General features: G+C 42.8%; 1 protein-coding gene across 5 annotated transcripts in view; it reads left to right on the top strand.

Annotated features, from left to right (window-relative positions):
• Window positions 1-19,953, top strand: part of ncor2 (nuclear receptor corepressor 2) — a 249,351-nt gene that overhangs the window by 198,141 nt on the left and 31,257 nt on the right. For all 5 annotated transcript variants that reach the window (XM_060931244.1, XM_060931245.1, XM_060931247.1 and 2 more), the window contains 12 exons: window positions 70-195; window positions 287-361; window positions 7,131-7,351; window positions 7,488-7,806; window positions 9,096-9,311; window positions 9,446-9,688; window positions 11,423-11,518; window positions 11,607-11,807; window positions 11,936-12,119; window positions 14,337-14,671; window positions 18,238-18,368; window positions 18,471-18,655. In XM_060931244.1, coding sequence (XP_060787227.1) covers window positions 70-195; window positions 287-361; window positions 7,131-7,351; window positions 7,488-7,806; window positions 9,096-9,311; window positions 9,446-9,688; window positions 11,423-11,518; window positions 11,607-11,807; window positions 11,936-12,119; window positions 14,337-14,671; window positions 18,238-18,368; window positions 18,471-18,655 — 2,332 coding nt within the window. The remainder of the gene's footprint in view (window positions 1-69; window positions 196-286; window positions 362-7,130; window positions 7,352-7,487; window positions 7,807-9,095; window positions 9,312-9,445; window positions 9,689-11,422; window positions 11,519-11,606; window positions 11,808-11,935; window positions 12,120-14,336; window positions 14,672-18,237; window positions 18,369-18,470; window positions 18,656-19,953) is intronic.

Below are 19,953 nucleotides of genomic sequence, written 5' to 3'. Positions count from 1 at the left end.
GTTCTGGCATTTCTCGCAGTCAGGTATCCCTCGCTTTATCACGCACTCATCTGTTTCTGCTGTCTGTAGGTACGCCAAACCCAAAAGAGGAAAGCAGGGGAGAGGTGTTGGGGCTGAAACGCCCTTACGACATCATGGAAAGCGGGGGCATGTCTCGAGTGCTGCCGTTACGGGACTCTCTGTCCGCTGCTGAGGGTCAGTGCACATGATTGATTCCCTGGTGCCTCTTCGTTTCTTTCTACTTTTTTTTTGTTTTCTAATGTCTTCATTTCCCTTTCCGTTGTAGGTTTGATGGGTCGAGCGATGCCTCAGGAAAGAGAGAGTCCTCGTCCTCATCATATCCGCGGCTCTATCTCACAGGGTGAGCGATTGATTGATTGATTGATTGTACCGTACACACCCTCCTTTTACAACCCCGATTCCAAAAAAGTTGGGACAAAGTACAAATTGTAAATAAAAACGGAATGCAATGATGTGGAAGTTTCAAAATTCCATATTTTATTCAGAATAGAACATAGATGACATATCAAATGTTTAAACTGAGAAAATGTATCATTTAAAGAGAAAAATTAGGTGATTTTAAATTTCATGACAACAACACATCTCAAAAAAGTTGGGACAAGGCCATGTTTCCCACTGTGAGACATCCCCTTTTCTCTTTACAACAGTCTGTAAACGTCTGGGGACTGAGGAGACAAGTTGCTCAAGTTTAGGGATAGGAATGTTAACCCATTCTTGTCTAATGTAGGATTCTAGTTGCTCAACTGTCTTAGGTCTTTTTTGTCGTATCTTCCATTTTATGATGCACCAAATGTTTTCTGTGGGTGAAAGATCTGGACTGCAGGCTGGCCAGTTCAGTACCCGGACCCTTCTTCTACACAGCCATGATGCTGTAATTGATGCAGTATGTGGTTTGGCATTGTCATGTTGGAAAACGCAAGGTCTTCCCTGAAAGAGACGTCGTCTGGATGGGAGCATATGTTGCTCTAGAACCTGGATATACCTTTCAGCATTGATGGTGTTTTTCCAGATGTGTAAGCTGCCCATGCCACACGCACTAATGCAACCCCATACCATCAGAGATGCAGGCTTCTGAACTGAGCGCCGATAACAACTCGGGTCGTCCTTCTCCTCTTTAGTCCGAATGACACGGCGTCCCTGATTTCCATAAAGAACTTCAAATTTTGATTCGTCTGACCACAGAACAGTTTTCCACTTTGCCACAGTCCATTTTAAATGAGCCTTGGCCCAGAGAAGACGTCTGCGCTTCTGGATCTTGTTTAGATACGGCTGCTTCTTTGAACTATAGAGTTTTAGCTGGCAACGGCGGATGGCACGGTGAATTGTGTTCACAGATAATGTTCTCTGGAAATATTCCTGAGCCCATTTTGTGATTTCCAATACAGAAGCATGCCTGTATGTGATGCAGTGCCGTCTAAGGGCCCGAAGATCACGGGCACCCAGTATGGTTTTCCGGCCTTGACCCTTACGCACAGAGATTCTTCCAGATTCTCTGAATCTTTTGATGATATTATGCACTGTAGATGATGATATGTTCAAACTCTTTGCAATTTTACACTGTCGAACTCCTTTCTGATATTGCTCCACTATTTGTCGGCGCAGAATTAGGGGGATTGGTGATCCTCTTCCCATCTTTACTTCTGAGAGCCGCTGCCACTCCAAGATGCTCTTTTTATACCCAGTCATGTTAATGACCTATTGCCAATTGACCTAATGAGTTGCAATTTGGTCCTCCAGCTGTTCCTTTTTTGTACCTTTAACTTTTCCAGCCTCTTATTGCCCCTGTCCCAACTTTTTTGAGATGTGTTGCTGTCATGAAATTTCAAATGAGCCAATATTTGGCATGAAATTTCAAAATGTCTCACTTTCGACATTTGATATGTTGTCTATGTTCTATTGTGAATACAATATCAATTTTTGAGATTTGTAAATTATTGCATTCCGTTTTTATTTACAATTTGTACTTTTTCCCAACTTTTTTGGAATCGGGGTTGTACGTCTTCACGTTGTTCATAACAATGCAGCGCAGTACAGATCTGCTGGGCGACTCTTAAGTAGCATTCAAGGGAAATTTCGACTGCTGGATATTTTATCTTGCGAAACTTAATTATTTAACCGTGATGCCATTCATGACCTCTGACGTGTTGTATTTTAATATATTAATTTTAATAATGAAGTTAAATATTTTGTCAATCCTGTAATCAACTGACTAGCAAATAAGTAAACAAGCAAATAAATATACGCAAATAAATAATCAGGGTGTATGTTGGATAGCTATATTTTGTTTGTTTTTTGTTTATTTTTACATTAGATAATTCTAGACACTGATCAAATGTTAATAAGATCAGAAAAATTAAATGGATGCTATTTTGGCAGACAGGCTACCATAAAATAAAATCTCTCCAGAAAAACTGTCACTGTGCCTGAGCATCATTAGATCTTGGAGTGTTTCAGAAAAATTCCAGTTACCTGAGGAAAGCGATGTTATTAGGATCTTAAATCGTAAAATATATTCGCTCAAATATTTAAGTTATTCCATGAAATCGAGTCGTATATGAGCTGATGGCGGCTATAATCCGTGTTCGATGAGAGTGAGTGGAATAACTGTTTTATTCTATTCACATTCACTGGATTTTGAGAAACGGAGCTTTTTTTTTTTTTGCAAATTTGATAAAAGCTTGATACAAAACGTCCAAAATAATTTCTGCTTAGAATGTAAATATTAGCCTAGTCTCGCAAGCGAGCAAAATACGGAAACAGCTAACAATTAGAGAATGCTAAACGTATAAAATAAATTAATGATTAAATAGTATCTCCTTTTTTCTTTTTGTTTTTCGTATTTGTTTATACGATGTTCGTTCGATTTGTTGCATGTCGTTTTGATGCTCTGTCGCCACTTAACACGATCAGCAACAAAGTCAGACCACGTATTGAGCAAACCACCAACTTTTAATAAACTTTTGCAATTGTCTTTAAAACGTAATCTTGGACGCCCGACCGTTCTTGCACCTTCTGCTAATTCACCGAACATGAGCATTTTGACCATTCGAGTGTCCTCCATCCGAGCAACATGTCCAAGCCAATGTAGATGATTTTTGGCGAGGAGGACTTCGATATCCTCTGCTCCGGCTCTTTTCAAAACTTCTTCGTTGCTAACGAAGTCATCCCACTTGATATTCATGATTGATCTGAGGTGTCGTTGTTGGATAGTGCGTAGCTGTTTTATTTTATGGGCGTACAACGACCGAGATTCGCTTCCATATAGAAGGATCGGTAATAGACACTGAATGTAAACATTTGTGGCAGATCACAGAATCCAGGGACGAATGTCGGCCCGGGGGCATTTTGAGTTATTGACAGATTCAGAAAGTACAGTTTCTCAGCTTTCCAATGATGCCTTCCATGTAGAGATCTGACAATATTTGAAGAATGTGTGGCCTTTTGAAAGTGTATACTTCTTAAAACAGGAAAGGGAGAAAATCGCCCTCAAAGTTTTCCATCTCAGCTACTCTGGGTGTAGGGCGGGCGCATAATGCTGCTCATCTGCATGACATTAAGGAAAGCCCTACACCCTACGAGCTAGCACGATACTACTTTCATGTAAACAAAGATCACCACGTTAATTTTCCTTCCATGCAAAGTATGCCCAAAACAATTATGAAGTACAAAAATAAGTCCTAAAGTATACTTTAACGTTTTGTGGTTGAAAAATTACTCACACCGTAAGAAAGAAAGATAGCACAATGATGACACAACTAACACAACGCTAGTTTCATGTAAAGCCTCGGTCACAACCGGCCGTACCGTGCTCCTCCGGCCGGTCTACACGCAAAAAACGCAAGAAACACACGGAGAGCGCGCATGAAATGCACGAGAGCGCGCGTGTGATGTGCTGATTTTCGAGCCGCAGACTGGCCGCAGAGGTTCTTTGTCATGTCAAACAAACTCTACGGGCGCTTACGTTTTTTTCAGGTTGCAAGACAAACTTATGGCCAACGCGCGTCTTTCTCCGTGAACAAAAAAAAAAACTGCAGCGATTTGGGAAACGCCAAAAATCACACGGCCAAAAAATCGTACGTCCGGTTGTGACCTAGGCTTAACCAAACCACAACACTCTCCGTTACATGCAAAAATAACCACACAGCCTTAGATTAATAAACTCACCCCATCAGAAAGAGAAACGGCGCCTTGCACACACCAATGCCTCTGATGGAATGTAGTCCTAGAACGGTCCGTGTATCATCCGATCATTCAAGTATTCCATTCAATCTGGAAAACGAGGTTGCGTTTTTTTTTTTTTGCTAGAAATGGTTATCTCCGATGTAAATACCGTGCGTCTGTTTGCTTCGCGGTGTGTCAGCTCCTCTGCGCTCATTCCATAGTGAAATCACACGCCTGTATGCAGTTAAGTAGCCATGCGCTCAGCCCGTATCATACAGCTGATTCGCGAAAAAAAACAAAAGACTTAAATCATCATGTGAATGGCTCATATGGTAATTTACCCACAGCCCCCAGCAGGCTACAGTCCTGACAAAAACGAGACAATTTGCAACAAAAAAATGTATGCTTTTCCAACAAAACAATCTATCTGAAATACTGATTGCATTCTTCAAGATCTCAACTTGCACATGATGGAAAAAAACAAAAATCACAAATTTCGAAAAAAAAAAAGCTTCTTTTGCGATTATCTCGGATTCGTTTCGGCCGACATGCGTCCCTGGATTCGGTGAGGGGTCACATTTACTTTTGTTCTTATGGTTAGATTGTGGTTGTCGAAAACTCGTTGTTTCAGTCGCCCATAAGCACTTGATGCGTTCTGTATACATGTGATCAGCTCCTGCTTCAGAGTGCAGTCTTTCGAAACATAACTGCCCAGGTATTTGAAGTGATTGACGTTGACCAGTTTTTCATCATCAATTAAAAAGTCTGTATCTGGGCCGAGGCACATGATTTCAGTCTTCTTTGCGTTGATTTTTAAACCAAAATGCTTCGCGGTGTTGTTATATGGCAGATTCTACCATAACAGAGGCCAGTTACAGTAAGTCCCATCTCCTTAAATTGCTGAATTGATTATTTTGATCATTCTATTAAGTTTTTCTAGTAGCTTTTGGGGTCTTGGACATTCACAGTAAATTTTAGGACAGTAGTCCTGGTAACTAATTAATAAAAGCCTGACATGACAGACATGCTAAATGACAATAGAAACACATCGGTTTCTATCATCAAAATCTGACAGACAAACTAACGTCTACCATCATATTCTGACAGACACTCTAGATGACACTAGCAACAAAACTGTTTCTTACATTATTAACCTGACAAATTTAGTAATAATATTAAATACCTCATCACTAGAACCAAATAATAAAATAAAATATTGAAATAAAAAAGAACATTTATTTTCAAAATTGAAATATCAACAATAATTGTCAGAACAGTGACGATAGACACGACTGTGTCACTTTCGCGGGGAAATAACACATTGAAACGGCCTGTCGGCTGAAAGGGTCGCAAGTGGCTCTGATTTATCTCAACTTACGATAGTTTTCCTCCAGAAAAATTTAAATATGAATGCACAAATATATTCTCAATGTTTCTATCGTCAGGATAGCTGACAGAAAATCTTACCTTGATTTATTTGATGAAATCTAGCTGTCAGAACTCCAAGTCTTGCCCGGAAGTAAATGTCTGCTGTCACAAAAGTCATGCGCAGTAGAATTTCCTCTTTGCGTCAGTCAACATGTGCGTGGCGAGGGCTTGAATTTTGCTATCGTCAGGTGCATTAGACTGACAGACTGACGATAGCATTTTTTAAAAATAACTGTGGGCTTCTCTTGTGAACGAAATAGCTTTTTCGCTGTTAATCTATTTCAACTCTATCTGTTGACACCCAAAAATGATAAAGCCTGCTTCCACACGATAACTACCAAAGATCCATAATGGCCGAGTCTATCGTCAGGTCATCTGACAGAAATTCACTGACGATAGCAACAGGGATAATGAAAGTGATTTTTAAAATGGGAGTTATGTCTGTCAGATATGTCAAAGAAATAGAACTTTATTCTTTAAAAATATTTTATTGATATACTCGGTGTATTTTTAAATGACGTGCTGTATTAGAAGACCAAATACCATATTTTCAATCTTGAAAATATTACCTCACTGAAAAAAGGACAAGAAAAATTTCTTATTTTGTGGGCAAGTGGTTAATGGATCCAGTTACGGTAGAATCTGCCATATGCGTTCAATAGGTTTTGCAGACCAAAGGCAGCATCACTAAACAGTGCGATGTCATCGGCATATTGGGCTTCCCTGAGGAATTCGTAAAATACCTTAGATTTTGCTTTGAGTCTCCTTAAATCGAACAGGTTACCGTCTGTACGGAAACGGATCAAGATTGAGTGGTCGTGTTTGATATCTTTAAAGGCTACCCATAACAGTATAGCCGCGTATATTCCATAAAGTGTAGGGGCAAGTTTACATCCCTGTTGAACGCCACTGTTGTAGTCAAAAGGTTGTAAACAAACCAGCAGAATGACAGGAACAATTTGTGAAAAATGCGATGAGCATAATTCTTGAAAAATAAAAAAAAGATACGTTATTACCATCAAATACTTTCATTCCATATTTTGCTTTTTTGTTTTTTTTAATTTGTATTTTTTTAGGGTTTTGTTTTCGAGTAGTTTTTATTTCGTCCTTGGTTGGTTCAGCAACACGTGCCGCCATTTTCTTCTTTAGGGTTTTTTGACGGTTGGCAAACCAACTTAAAGGTGCATTACTGCCACCAACTGGGCTGGAGTGTGGAACAGGAGATACGGGCGAAACAAAACTATATTCTTTTAGCTATTTCTGTTTCTTATAAATACTTGATAAAGTGATGTATCTGACTTGAGGCACTCCGCCATTTTGTTTTTCTCTACTCATGGTATATGAGCTAATAAAACTCGTAGTCGAGTAGCCAATCAGAGCGTGCGGTTGCTCATATCCAGTGAATGTAGATAGAATAAAACTGAATGTAACAAATTATGAATGAATATATCGAAAGTGATTACGCATAATTACATGAGACCAAACTCCAAAAAGAACTGTCACACCTCTCTCTCTCTCAGGTATCCCACGTCATGTAGAGTCCCAGGATGAGTATTCGCGAAGAGAGCCGAAACAGCTGAAGCGCGAGAGCTCTCCGTCCCCCCGCGGCCCTGACGCTATTAAGGGCCGCCCCCACGATGGCGTCGTGCCCACGGTTAAAGAAGGCGGACGCTCCATCCACCTCATCCCACCAGAGGGTGTGCTGATGAGCAAAGCCCCTAAAGAGGGCTCCATCACTCAGGTAACGGTGTTCAGAGTCCTGCTTTGAACAAATTTGCAGTAATGTTCCGGTTGTGATGTGATCTCTGTCTGTTCTTTCCAAAGTTACAGTATGTAGAACTATATTTTTGAGTACCGAGTGTATGATTTCTTCACAGGGCACGCCTCTCAAACTGGAGCCTGCGGGTTCGTCCAAACGCCACGACGTGCGCTCCATCATCTCCAGCTCCCCTCGGCCGTACTCGGGTCTCCCGCCTCATTTGGAGAGGGGACATTACGACGAGCCGGGCCCTAAATCTCGGCCCAGCGCCGTTGTGAGCACCTCAAGCTCTCTGGTACTGGGGGCGGAACAGGCGAGCAAAAGCCACCACAGTCCGGTGGGCTACGACGAGCACAAGAGAGCAGGAGGATATGCTGCACCTTCACACAGAGGATCACCGCTGACCAGCAGAGACGCGCCGCAGCGGCCACATGAAGGTACGTAGTAGGGATCGACCGATATGTTTTTTTTCAGGGCCGATACCGATTATTATGGAATTGGGATGCCGATAACCGATATGTGCAACCGATAAATGTAAACATTATAATTCACATGAAGTTAAACATAGCACACACTGACACAGACCTTCATATCCATGAAATGTATGTTTAATTGTAAAATTGAACATGAAATTTTGTGCAGGGAGATGCCAGCAGCATTTGTACAATAAAATCAAACATTAGTTAGAATAAAATGAGAAATAAAATAATAATAAAATAAATATTCACCAATAAAAAAATAAATCCCTCCCTACTATATTACAGCTCACCATTTTCAGTGGAAAATAAATGAAAATACACTCTGGATTCTTTTACACTAAGAACCAAGTCAGACTTACCAACTTCAAGTAGTTTTTAAATAACAAATCAAGTGTAGGGAGCTGCCTGCAGCATCTTTTAAAAAGTAAAATCAAACATAAAGTCGGCTATCACTCCCTATTATGTAACAACTTAACAAGTAACCATCTAGATTCTAATGCTTTTAATGCCCAAGCCTAATATTCCTGATTTAGGAGGATTATATTGTAGTGAAGGAAGCATTACATGTAGTTTCAGCGAGACTAGTTGGTTGTAGGCTAATTCAAGTGCTTCCTTCCGTAAGCTAAGTTTGCCTGGCTCACAGATGCAAATGGACAATTTTAACGAGTAGTAGATGAAGAATGTAAACATATAATGATGTTGTGCTTTTGCAACTTGTGTGTTTGTGACTTATTGCGGCAAAAGCAGCGTGTCCTTACCTTGAAGTGGGATCTGCTTCTGTTCGAGTGCCCGTACGGCCGCCTTGAAACAGTTCACAGCGTTTAGCTACGCGTGTTAATTGGCTGTATCCCTTGTGCCGCTTCTGCCCAAGTGCCCGTACGGCCGCCTTGAAACAGTTCACAGCGTTTAGCTACACGTGTCGATTGGCTATATCTCTTGTGCCAAACAAATCAGATGTTGTGGTGGGCGGGACCGTGTTCTTGAACTCAGAGAGGCGAGTGCAGGAAAGGACGTTCAGTGACAGTCGCGTTAGGAACGAAATGGCTGCAAAAAGGCATGCTAACCCTATATCGGTGGAAATTATGGCTGATACCGATAACCCTAAAAATGCAGAATATCGGCCCGATATATCGGCCAGGCCGATTATCGGTCGACCCCTAGTACGTAGCGCCATATTCCTATGTGGATGTTTTTTTTTTATGGTAAAAGCAGTGAGCATGTGTAGTGAGTTAATGTGTCGCTCTCAGGTTCTGCGAAAGTCCCTCAGCAGGAGCGGAAGTCCACTCCTACTCCTCGGGAAATGAGCTCCACCAAGTCTCCGCTGCCTGTAGTGGGAGATCATGCTGCCTCTCTAGCCTCCTACGAGAGGCTGCTGCAGGGTCTGGGAGCCGATATGTACCGGGGGCAAATCCCACTGCCGTTCGACCCTGCCGGCCTGCCCCGGGGCATCCCTATAGAACCAGGTACGTCAACGCTGCCGTTTCGAATATTTATAGACGTACTATTACCCAAGCAATTAGATATAGCAGCGTGTGTGTGTGTGTGTGTGTGTGTGTGTGTGTGTGTGTGTGTGTGTGTGTGTGTGTGCCATCCTCAGCTGCTTACTACCTGCCCCGACACCTGGCCCCTGCCCCTGGTTACCCCCACCCCTATCCCCCTTATCTAATCCGGGGATTTCCTGACACAGCAGCCCTCGAGAACAGACACACGCTCTTCACCGACTACATCACCTCACAGCAGATGCACCAGTGGCCTGCAGCAGCTATGACACAGAGATCAGACCTACTCAGAGGGCCCCGAGACCCACCGCTCACTCTACCGTATTCGCCTACAACACGAGGTACACACTCACCAGCTTCTCAACTCAGCTTTTCACAACTTTAACTGTAAATGGATTAAAAAAAAAAACGTACAGTGGGGCAAAAAAGTATTTAGTCAGCCACCAATTGTGCAAGTTCTCCCACTTAAAAAGATGAGAGGCCTGTAATTTTCATCATAGGTACACTTCAACTATGAGAGACAGAATGGGGGGAAAGAATCCAGGAAATCACATTGTAGGATTTTTAATGAATTAATTGGTAAATTCCTTGGTAAAATAAGTATTTGGTCACCTACAAACAAGCAAGATTTCTGGCTCTCACAGACCTGTAACTTCTTCTTTAAGAGGCTCCTCTGTCCTCCACTTGTTACCTGTATTAATGGCACCTGTTTGAACTCGTTATCAGTATAAAAGACACCTGTCCACAACCTCAAACAGTCACACTCCAAACTCCACTATGGCCAAGACCAAAGAGCTGTCAAAGGACACCAGAAACAAAATTGTAGACCTGCACCAGGCTGGGAAGACTGAATCTGCAATAGGTAAGCAGCTTGGTGTGAAGAAATCAACTGTGGGAGCAATTATTAGAAAATGGAAGACCACTCTAATAATCTCCCTCGATCTGGGGCTCCACGCAAGATCTCACCCCGTGGGGTCAAAATGATCACAAGAACGGTGAGCAAAAATCCCAGAACCACACGGGGGGGAGGACCTAGTGAATGACCTGCAGAGAGCTGGGACCAAAGTAACAAAGGCTTCCATCAGTAACACACTACGCCGCCAGGGACTCAAATCCTGCAGTGCCAGACGTGTCCCCCTGCTTAAGCCAGTACATGTCCAGGCCCGTCTGAAGTTTGCTAGAGAGCATTCGGATGATCCAGAAGAGGATTGGGAGAATGTCATATGGTCAGATGAAACCAAAATAGAACTTTTTGGTCAAAACTCAACTTGTCATGTTTGGAGGAGAAAGAATGCCGAGTTTCATCCAAAGAACACCATACCTACTGTGAAGCATGGGGGTGGAAACATCATGCTTTGGGGCTGTTTTTCTGCAAAGGGACCAGGACGACTGATCCGTGTAAAGGAAAGAATGAATGGGGCCATGTATCGTGAGATTCTGAGTGAAAACCTCCTTCCATCAGCAAGGGCATTGAAGATGAAACGTGGCTGGGTCTTTCAGCATGACAACCATCCCAAACACACCACCCGGGTAACGAAGGAGTGGCTTCGTAAGAAGCATTTCAAGGTCCTGGAGTGGCCTAGCCAGTCTCCAGATCTCAACCCCATAGAAAATCTTTGGAGGGAGTTGAAAGTCCGTGTTGCCCAGCGACAGCCCCAAAACATCACTGCTCTAGAGGAGATCTGCATGGAGGAATGGGCCAAAATACCAGCAACAGTGTGTGAAAACCTTGTGAAGACTTACAGAAAACGTTTGACCTCTGTCATTGCCAACAAAGGGTATATAACAAAGTATTGAGATGAACTTTTGTTATTGACCAAATACTTATTTTCCACCATAATTTGCAAATACATTCTTGAAAAATCAGACAATGTGATTTTCTGGATTTTTTTTCCCCCCATTCTGTCTCTCATAGTTGAAGTGTACCTATGATGAAAATTACAGGCCTCTCTCATCTTTTTAAGTGGGAGAACTTGCACAATTGGTGACTGACTAAATACTTTTTTGCCCCACTGTACGACGTTTCATTAATGCTTTGTCTTCATCTCCTTACTTTCTGAATTCACTTCCTTCAGGAGCGTCTGCGTCACCAATGGACCGCATCAACTACCTCCCTGGAACCCCAACCACTTTCCCCAGCCGAGCGTACACCACCTCACCGATCTCACCAGGTACACACACACACACACACACACACACACACGGGCTGATGTACACAATGCTCAGCGTTCAGTATAATAAGTCTTTTTCCTTGTTTAGTCGGAAGCTCTCACATGAGCAAACTCCAGGGCACGCCGACGTCGTCCGAGAGAGAACGCGAAAGAGAGCGCGAGAGAGACCGGGAGCGAGACCGAGAGAGGGAGCGAGAGAGAGAACGGGAGAGAGAGCGGGATCGGGACCGAGAGAGGGAAAAGTCTCTCGGCCATGGCAATGTGGAGCACGCCCCCATCTGGAGACCTGGTACAATGACTCTCGTGCTCCTTTGCTTGTACTGTGATGCATAAAACTTCATACACGCAGATAGTAGTGATGGTCTGTGTATAAGAGTACTCCTGACTGTTCCTGTGCCTGTTCTTCCCTCTCTGCAGGAGCAGCAGAGCAGATTGGGAGCAGTAGCTCTAGCTCACGTCCTCCTTCCCTGCCATACAGCCACCAGGTGTCTCCGATGAGCCCCCGGCCCCAGGAGAGCCTCCAGCACAGACCCACCGTCCTGCACAACACCAGCTCAAAAAACCTGCAGGGTTCAGAGCACAGCAGCTCGTCTGTACTGAGGTCAGACAGACAGCACTGCAAAAAATGGCCTTGTAAAAATAAGAAATAAAAGATTAAAACAAAGCATATTTGCTTGAATCAGGTGAAAAAAATCTGCCAATGGAACGAGTCAAATTTGACTTGGTAAGATTTCTTAAAGGAACAGTCCACCGTACTTCCATAATGAAATATGATGTTCTCTGAATTGAGACGAGCTGATCCGTACCTCTCCGAGCTTTGCGCGACCTCCCAGTCAGTCAGACGCACTGTCACTCCTGTTAGCAATGTAGCTAGGCTCAGTATGGCCAATGGTATTTTTTGGGGCTGTAGTTAGATGCGACCAAACTCTTCCACGTTTTTCCTGTTTACATAGGTTTATATGACCAGTGACATGAAACAAGTTCAGTTACACAAATTGAAACGTGGCGATTTTCTATGCTATGGAAAGTCCGCACTATAATGACAGGCGTACTAACACCTTCTGCGCGCTTCGACAGCGCATTGATACGGAGCTCAGGAGTGCTAACAGGAGTGACAGCACGTCTGACTGACTGGGAGGTCGCGCAAAGCTCGGAGAGGTACGGATCAGCTCGTCTCAATTCAGAGAAGAACATATTTCATTATGGAAGTACGGTGGACTGTTCCTTTAAAGTAAGATGAAAAATCTAACCTGTTTTTAGATGAAATAATTCCAAAATAAGATTGGGGAACTTATTATGCGAGATCTGATTAACTCAAAATAGTTCTTATAACAAGATCGTACTTCTTACATTTAGCCATTCAGGTCATTTTTATTTATTTCATTTTAAGGGTATTTCACTTAAATTCCTGACAAAGTGTTAGCAGTAAAAACTGAATTTAAGATAAATATACTCATCTCATCTCATTATCTGTAGCCGCTTTATCCTGTTCTACAGGGTCGCAGGCAAGCTGGAGCCTATCCCAGCTGACTACGGGCGAAAGGCGGGGTACACCCTGGACAAGTCGCCAGGTCATCACAGGGCTGACACATAGACACAGACAACCATTCACACTCACATTCACACCTACGCTCAATTTAGAGTCACCAGTTAACCTAACCTGCATGTCTTTGGACTGTGGGGGAAACCGGAGCACCCGGAGGAAACCCACGCGGACACGGGGAGAACATGCAAACTCCACACAGAAAGGCCCTCGCCGGCCACGGGGCTCGAACCCGGACCTTCTTGCTGTGAGGCGACAGCGCTAACCACTACACCACCGTGCCGCCTGATAAATATACTAATATTAGGATTGTTAAATTCTACAACTAAGCATTGCTAGCTTAAAAGATTCTCCTTTTGTGACCTGTAATTAGTAAAATACTCTAGATATGAGACCAGAGACTATCTTGAATCAAGTTGACGACACGTGTAGCATTGCAACAAGTTTATTTTTTTTCCCATTTCAACATTCAAACATTAAAACATCTCTTAAGATTCCACTTCCCCAGGACCTCAGGCACCAAAAAAAAAATTTTAAAAAAGTCTACGCATTTTGACTTGCAGTGCTTACACAACGCCAAAGCAACAGTGCATTTTGGGGGCACTGACTATTCATGTGTACGAGGGGTTTACAAGATCAGGCACAAAAAAACAAAAAACACTGAACTTAACTCACAGCATTCCAAAAAGACGTCACTAAAACACCCTCCACTCACTCATAGCCTTTTTGAAGGCACTTGTCTGGTCTAGAGTCTGTAGAGCGTCTAGAAGGAGCTCACGCTGAATGACTGAGAAAACACTCGCAGTAAACTTAGGATCTGTAAGGTGGAGTTGAATTGGAATGAAAGATTCAAAGATTTCAGTAAAGTTCATTTATTCCCAAAACAAGCATACTTTTTTTTTTCTTGAAACAAGATGAACCACGTTTGACAAATGTCCAAAATGTACTTACTTGTTTTATTTTCAAAGTTGCTCCAAATAAGACTTTTTCAAGCCATTTTGTCTGTACAAGATTTTCAAGATGGACTGTCTAAAAACTAGCTTTTCTAGCTAAATGAGGTTTTGCTTGTCGGGCAATTATGTCTTTTATAATAAGGGTGGCCAGATGTTTTGACTTGAAAATGGACAAATAAACTTCCTAAGATTTTTATTTTTTGCAGTGAGACAGACGGGTCTTTCTTTAAACTTCTCGCTCGCCCGTCCACCTTATATCTACCTGTTTATGTACCATCAGGACTAATCAGTCCTAATATTCATGCATCGCTCTTCTGTCCAGGTCTGTGCCACAGAGTTCTTCACGTTACCCAAACTACAGCGGGCACCTCCAGAGAGCCAGTGAGTCCTATCCAGATTCGAGCGGGGTCAAAGAGCTGAGCCGGGAGCCGAGTAAGACACAGAGTCGCGGAGTTCTGCCCAAACAACCCGAGCTCAAGTCCGAGTCCAAGATGTCCAGCCCAAGCGGGGGCGGCGTTTATCCCTCAGCCTTCGCCCAGGCCCCCGGCGGCCACGTGGGGCTCACAGCAAGCCGTGGTCTTCCCATAATGACTACCGAGAGTGGCATCGTGAATAGGGACAAGACCCAGAACAAGGACCAAGACCTCCGTCCACTCGGTGAGACCATCGTTATAGTTATGCTGGTTTGGTTTATTTCCTGTCCCAGGTTTCATGTTCAATTCGGAGTTTCTCGGCTCTTCACGGAATCCTCTCGCGGTGTTCGGGTAGCTGTGTGTGGGAGGATTTAAAAGCAAGAGGAGGAAAAAGTGATGCTTAACCCCTTCGCCCTTGGACGAGTCACGTACGGCATGAAATCTTTTACCGCTGTGCCTTATGACGTACGCTACTTGTCATAAACACCTCCTCCTTTTATGTATCTTACATGGCACTTTACTTTTACTTCACAGTGGCGCATATAAATTACAGTCTTCTTCTTCTGGCTGCTCCCGATTAGGGGTCGCCACAGCGCATCTTTCGTCTCCGTTGCTCCCTGTCTTCCGCATCCTTCCCTACCACACCTGCCACTTTCATGTCCTCTCTCACCACATCTCCTCTTTGGCCTTCTTCGTTTTCGTGTGCCTGGCAGCTCCATCCTCAACGTTCTCCTTCCAACATGCTCTGCATCTCTTCTCAGGATGTGCCCGTACCATCTCAGTCTCATCTCTCTTAGCTTAATTCCCAAGCTCTCCACATGTGCTGTCCTTCATCCTGTCCAACCTCGCCACTCCCATCGCAAACCTTAACATCCTCAACTCCGCCACCTCTAACTTTGCCTCCTGTCTCTTCGTTAAGGGTACGGTCTCCAATCCGTACATCACAGCTGGTCTCACTACTGTCTTATACATCTTACCTTTCACTTTTGCTGGGACTTTCCTATCACAAATGACTCCCGAAATCCTTCTCCAGCTGCTCCACCCTGCCTGCACTCTCTCTCTCACCTCACTATCGCAGCCCTCATTTTCCTGCACAGTTGACCCCGGATACTTGAATTCACCAACTTTCTTTACGTCTACTCCTTGCATCTTCACTACACTCTCATCCCCATTCTCACTGATGCACATGTATTCTGTTTTGCTCCTGCTCACCTTCATTCCTCTTCGTTCCAATGCATCCCTCCATCTCTCCAAACCCAGCTCAACCTCCTTTCTACTTTCACCACATATCACAATATCATCCACAAACATCATGTTCCATGGCGACTCTTGCCTCACTTCGTCTGATCACTATGGCAAACAAAAAAGGACTCAAAGCAGATCCTTGATGGAGTCCCACCTTCACTATTCAGTCGTTCCAACTGCACACCTCACTGCTGTTTCACTGTTCTCATACATGTCTTGCACCACTCTGATATACTTCTCATTCACTCCATTCTTTCTCATACAATACCGTAACTCATCTCTCGGCACTCTATCGTATGCCTTCTCCAGGTCTACAAACACACAGTCAATGCCTAAAACATTCTTCCTTCATAAGGCACAGTGGTAAAAGATTTCATGACGTATGTGACTTGTCCAAGGGCATTGACGGGGTTAATGGTTGGTAAAGACTGCTGCTTTTGTGCTAACCTCTATACGGAAGCCACGAGAGGCCCTTCATATAATCTTTTTTTTTTTATTCACCTTGTTATCCCGAGATAACGACATAATTAATTCAGGATCTCGAGAAAACGACACAACTAATTTGAGATCTCGAGAAAACAAAACTGTTATTCCGAGATAACGACATGATTAATTCAGGATCTCGAGAAAACGACACAACTAATTCGAGATCTTGAGAAAACAAAACAGTTATTCCAAGATAACGACATAATTAATTCAGGATCTTGAGAAAAAACACAACTAATTTGAGATCTCGAGAAAACAAAACTGTTATTCCGAGATAACGACATGATTAATTCAGGATCTCGAGAAAACGACACAACTAATTCGAGATCTTGAGAAAACAAAACAGTTATTCCAAGATAATGACATAATTAATTCAGGATCTCGAGAAAACGACACAACTAATTCGAGATCTCGAAAAAACAAAACCGTTATTCCGAGATAACGACATAATTAATTCAGGGTCTCGAGAAAACACACAACTAATTAGAGATCTCAAGAAAACAAAACAGTTATTCCAAGATAACGACATAATTAATTCAGGATCTCGAGAAAATGACACAACTAATTCGAGATCTCGAGAAAACAAAACCGTTATTCCAAGATAACGACATAATTAATTCAGGATCTCGAGAAAACGACACAACTAATTCGAGATCTTGAGAAAACAAAACAGTTATTCCAAGATAATGACATAATTAATTCAGGATCTCGAGAAAACGACACAACTAATTCGAGATCTCGAGAAAACAAAACCGTTATTCCGAGATAACGACATAATTAATTCAGGATCTCGAGAAAATGACACAACTAATTCGAGATCTCGAGAAAACAAAACCGTTATTCCAAGATAATGACATAATTAATTCAGGATCTCGAGAAAACGACACAACTAATTCGAGATCTCGAGAAAACAAAACAGTTATTCCGAGATAACGACATGATTAATTCACGACCTCGAGAAAACGACACAACTTATTCGAGATCTCGAGAAAACAAAACAGTTATTCCGAGATAACGACATGATTAATTCACGACCTCGAGAAAATGACACAACTAATTCGAGATCTCGAGAAAACAAAACAGTTATTCCAAGATAACGACATAATTAATTCAGGATCTCGAGAAAACGACACAACTAATTCGAGATCTCGAGAAAACAAAAGTTATTCCGAGATAACGACATAATTAATTCAGGATCTCGAGAAAACAACACAACTAATTCGAGATCTCGAGAAAACAAAACCGTTATTCCGAGATAACGACATAATTAATTCAGGATCTCGAGAAAACAACACAACTAATTCGAGATCTCGAGAAAACAAAACCGTTATTCCGAGATAACGACATAATTAATTCAGGATCTCGAGAACATGACACAACTAATTCGAGATCTCGAGAAAACAAAACCGTTATTCCAAGATAACGACATAATTAATTCAGGATGTCAAGAAAACAACACAACTAATTCAAAATCTTGAGAAAACAAAACAATTATTCCATGATCTCGAGAAAACAAAACAATTATTCTGTGATCTCGAGAAAACAGCTGAGATTTCTAGCAGAGCTGCGCCCCCTGTGGGTCAGACAACGAAGACTTAGAAATTGGCGGGCCAGTCTCCTGCAGAGGTGCTGCGGACTAATTTTGAAATTATCCCTTGTTAAGACTTAATGCAATCTCTCCCTGCGCCAACCCCTGATCAAAATATTGCCTTATTAGGTGATCGATTATTCCAGACATTCTAATGACCAAAGTTGCGTCTATACAGAATGAGAAATAGCCCCAAAGTCAGCATATCACAAGTCTCTTGGCGCACCTGAATGAACCATTTCTCAGCTGTTTACTCGAGATCATGAAATAATTCTTTTGTTTTCTCAAGATCTCGGAATAACGGTTTTGTTTTCTCGAGATCTCGAATTAGTTGTGTTGTTTTCTCGAGATCCTGAATTAATTATGTCGTTATCTCGGGATAACAAGGTGAATAAAAAAAAAAGGATTATATAAAGGGCCTCTCTCGGCTTCCGTACCTCTAGGTGTGTGTGCGCTATTTTTTTTTTCTCTCTTCCTTTCCCCCGCTGCAGTTCAGCAGAAGGCTCTGGAGCAGCACGGTATGTTCTTTATCCCAGAGGAGAGACTGTCTCCCAGCCAGCAGCCCCCATCCCCTGCTGTGAAAAGCTCCCAGAGAGTGGTGACCCTCGCCCAGCACATCAGCGTAAGCCTTTTATGCCCCTGACTCATGTAATATTCCGGGATAAAAGCAAGCTATTTTTGGTTTGTTTTTGTGATTTCTCACAAATCTGTCTTCCTGTTTCAGGAGGTGATTAAGAAAGATTACATGCGTCAGTCACAGCAGGGGCAGGCAGGAGGACAGTCTGTGTTTGGCTACCACAATTCACCCGTGTTGGACCTGACACGACCCCCAAGTGCCCCGGAGCCCAGCGTCAGCAGCCGGTTTACCCCCGAGGGCTCCAACAGTGACCGAGACAGGCTGAGAGACAGGTGTGTGTGTGTGAGTGACGAAACTAAAAATAATAATATGGTGTATAGCACAGCTCAAAGATAACCCTACTACAACCCCAATTCCAAAAAAGTTGGGACAAAGTACAAATTGTAAATAAAAACGGAATGCAATAATTTACAAATCTCAAAAACTGATATTGTATTCACAATAGAACATAGACAACATATCAAATGTCGAAAGTGAGACATTTTGAAATTTCATGCCAAATATTGGCTCATTTGAAATTTCATGACAGCAACACATCTCAAAAAAGTTGGGACAGGGGCAATAAGAGGCTGGAAAAGTTAAAGGTACAAAAAAGGAACAGCTGGAGGACCAAATTGCAACTCATTAGGTCAACTGGCAATAGGTCATTAACATGACTGGGTATAAAAAGAGCATCTTGGAGTGGCAGCGGCTCTCAGAAGTAAAGATGGGAAGAGGATCACCAATCCCCCTAATTCTGTGCTGACAAATAGTGGAGCAATATCAGAAAGGAGTTCGACAGTGTAAAATTGCAAAGAGTTTGAACATATCATCATCTACAGTGCATAATATCATCAAAAGATTCAGAGAATCTGGAAGAATCTCTGTGCGTAAGGGTCAAGGCCGGAAAACCATACTGGGTGCCCGTGATCTTCGGGCCCTTAGACGGCACTGCATCACATACAGGCAGGCTTCTGTATTGGAAATCACAAAATGGGCTCAGGAATATTTCCAGAGAACATTATCTGTGAACACAATTCACCGTGCCATCCGCCGTTGCCAGCTAAAACTCTATAGTTCAAAGAAGAAGCCGTATCTAAACATGATCCAGAAGCGCAGACGTCTTCTCTGGGCCAAGGCTCATTTAAAATGGACTGTGGCAAAGTGGAAAACTGTTCTGTGGTCAGACGAATCAAAAATTGAAGTTCTTTATGGAAATCAGGGACGCCGTGTCATTCGGACTAAAGAGGAGAAGGACGACCCAAGTTGTTCTCAGCGCTCAGTTCAGAAGCCTGCATCTCTGATGGTATGGGGTTGCATTAGTGCGTGTGGCATGGGCAGCTTACACATCTGGAAAGACACCATCAATGCTGAAAGGTATATCCAGGTTCTAGAGCAACATATGCTCCCATCCAGACGACGTCTCTTTCAGGGAAGACCTTGCATTTTCCAACATGACAATGCCAAACCACATACTGCATCAATTACAGCATCATGGCTGCGTAGAAGAAGGGTCCGGGTACTGAACTGGCCAGCCTGCAGTCCAGATCTTTCACCCATAGAAAACATTTGGCGCATCATAAAACGGAAG

This window comes from Neoarius graeffei, chromosome 10, assembly GCF_027579695.1.
Source record: "Neoarius graeffei isolate fNeoGra1 chromosome 10, fNeoGra1.pri, whole genome shotgun sequence".
NCBI classification, from domain to species: domain Eukaryota; kingdom Metazoa; phylum Chordata; class Actinopteri; order Siluriformes; family Ariidae; genus Neoarius; species Neoarius graeffei.
The sequence above is the reverse complement of the archived record's forward strand: the minus strand, read 5'-3'. Positions and strand labels throughout refer to the sequence as shown.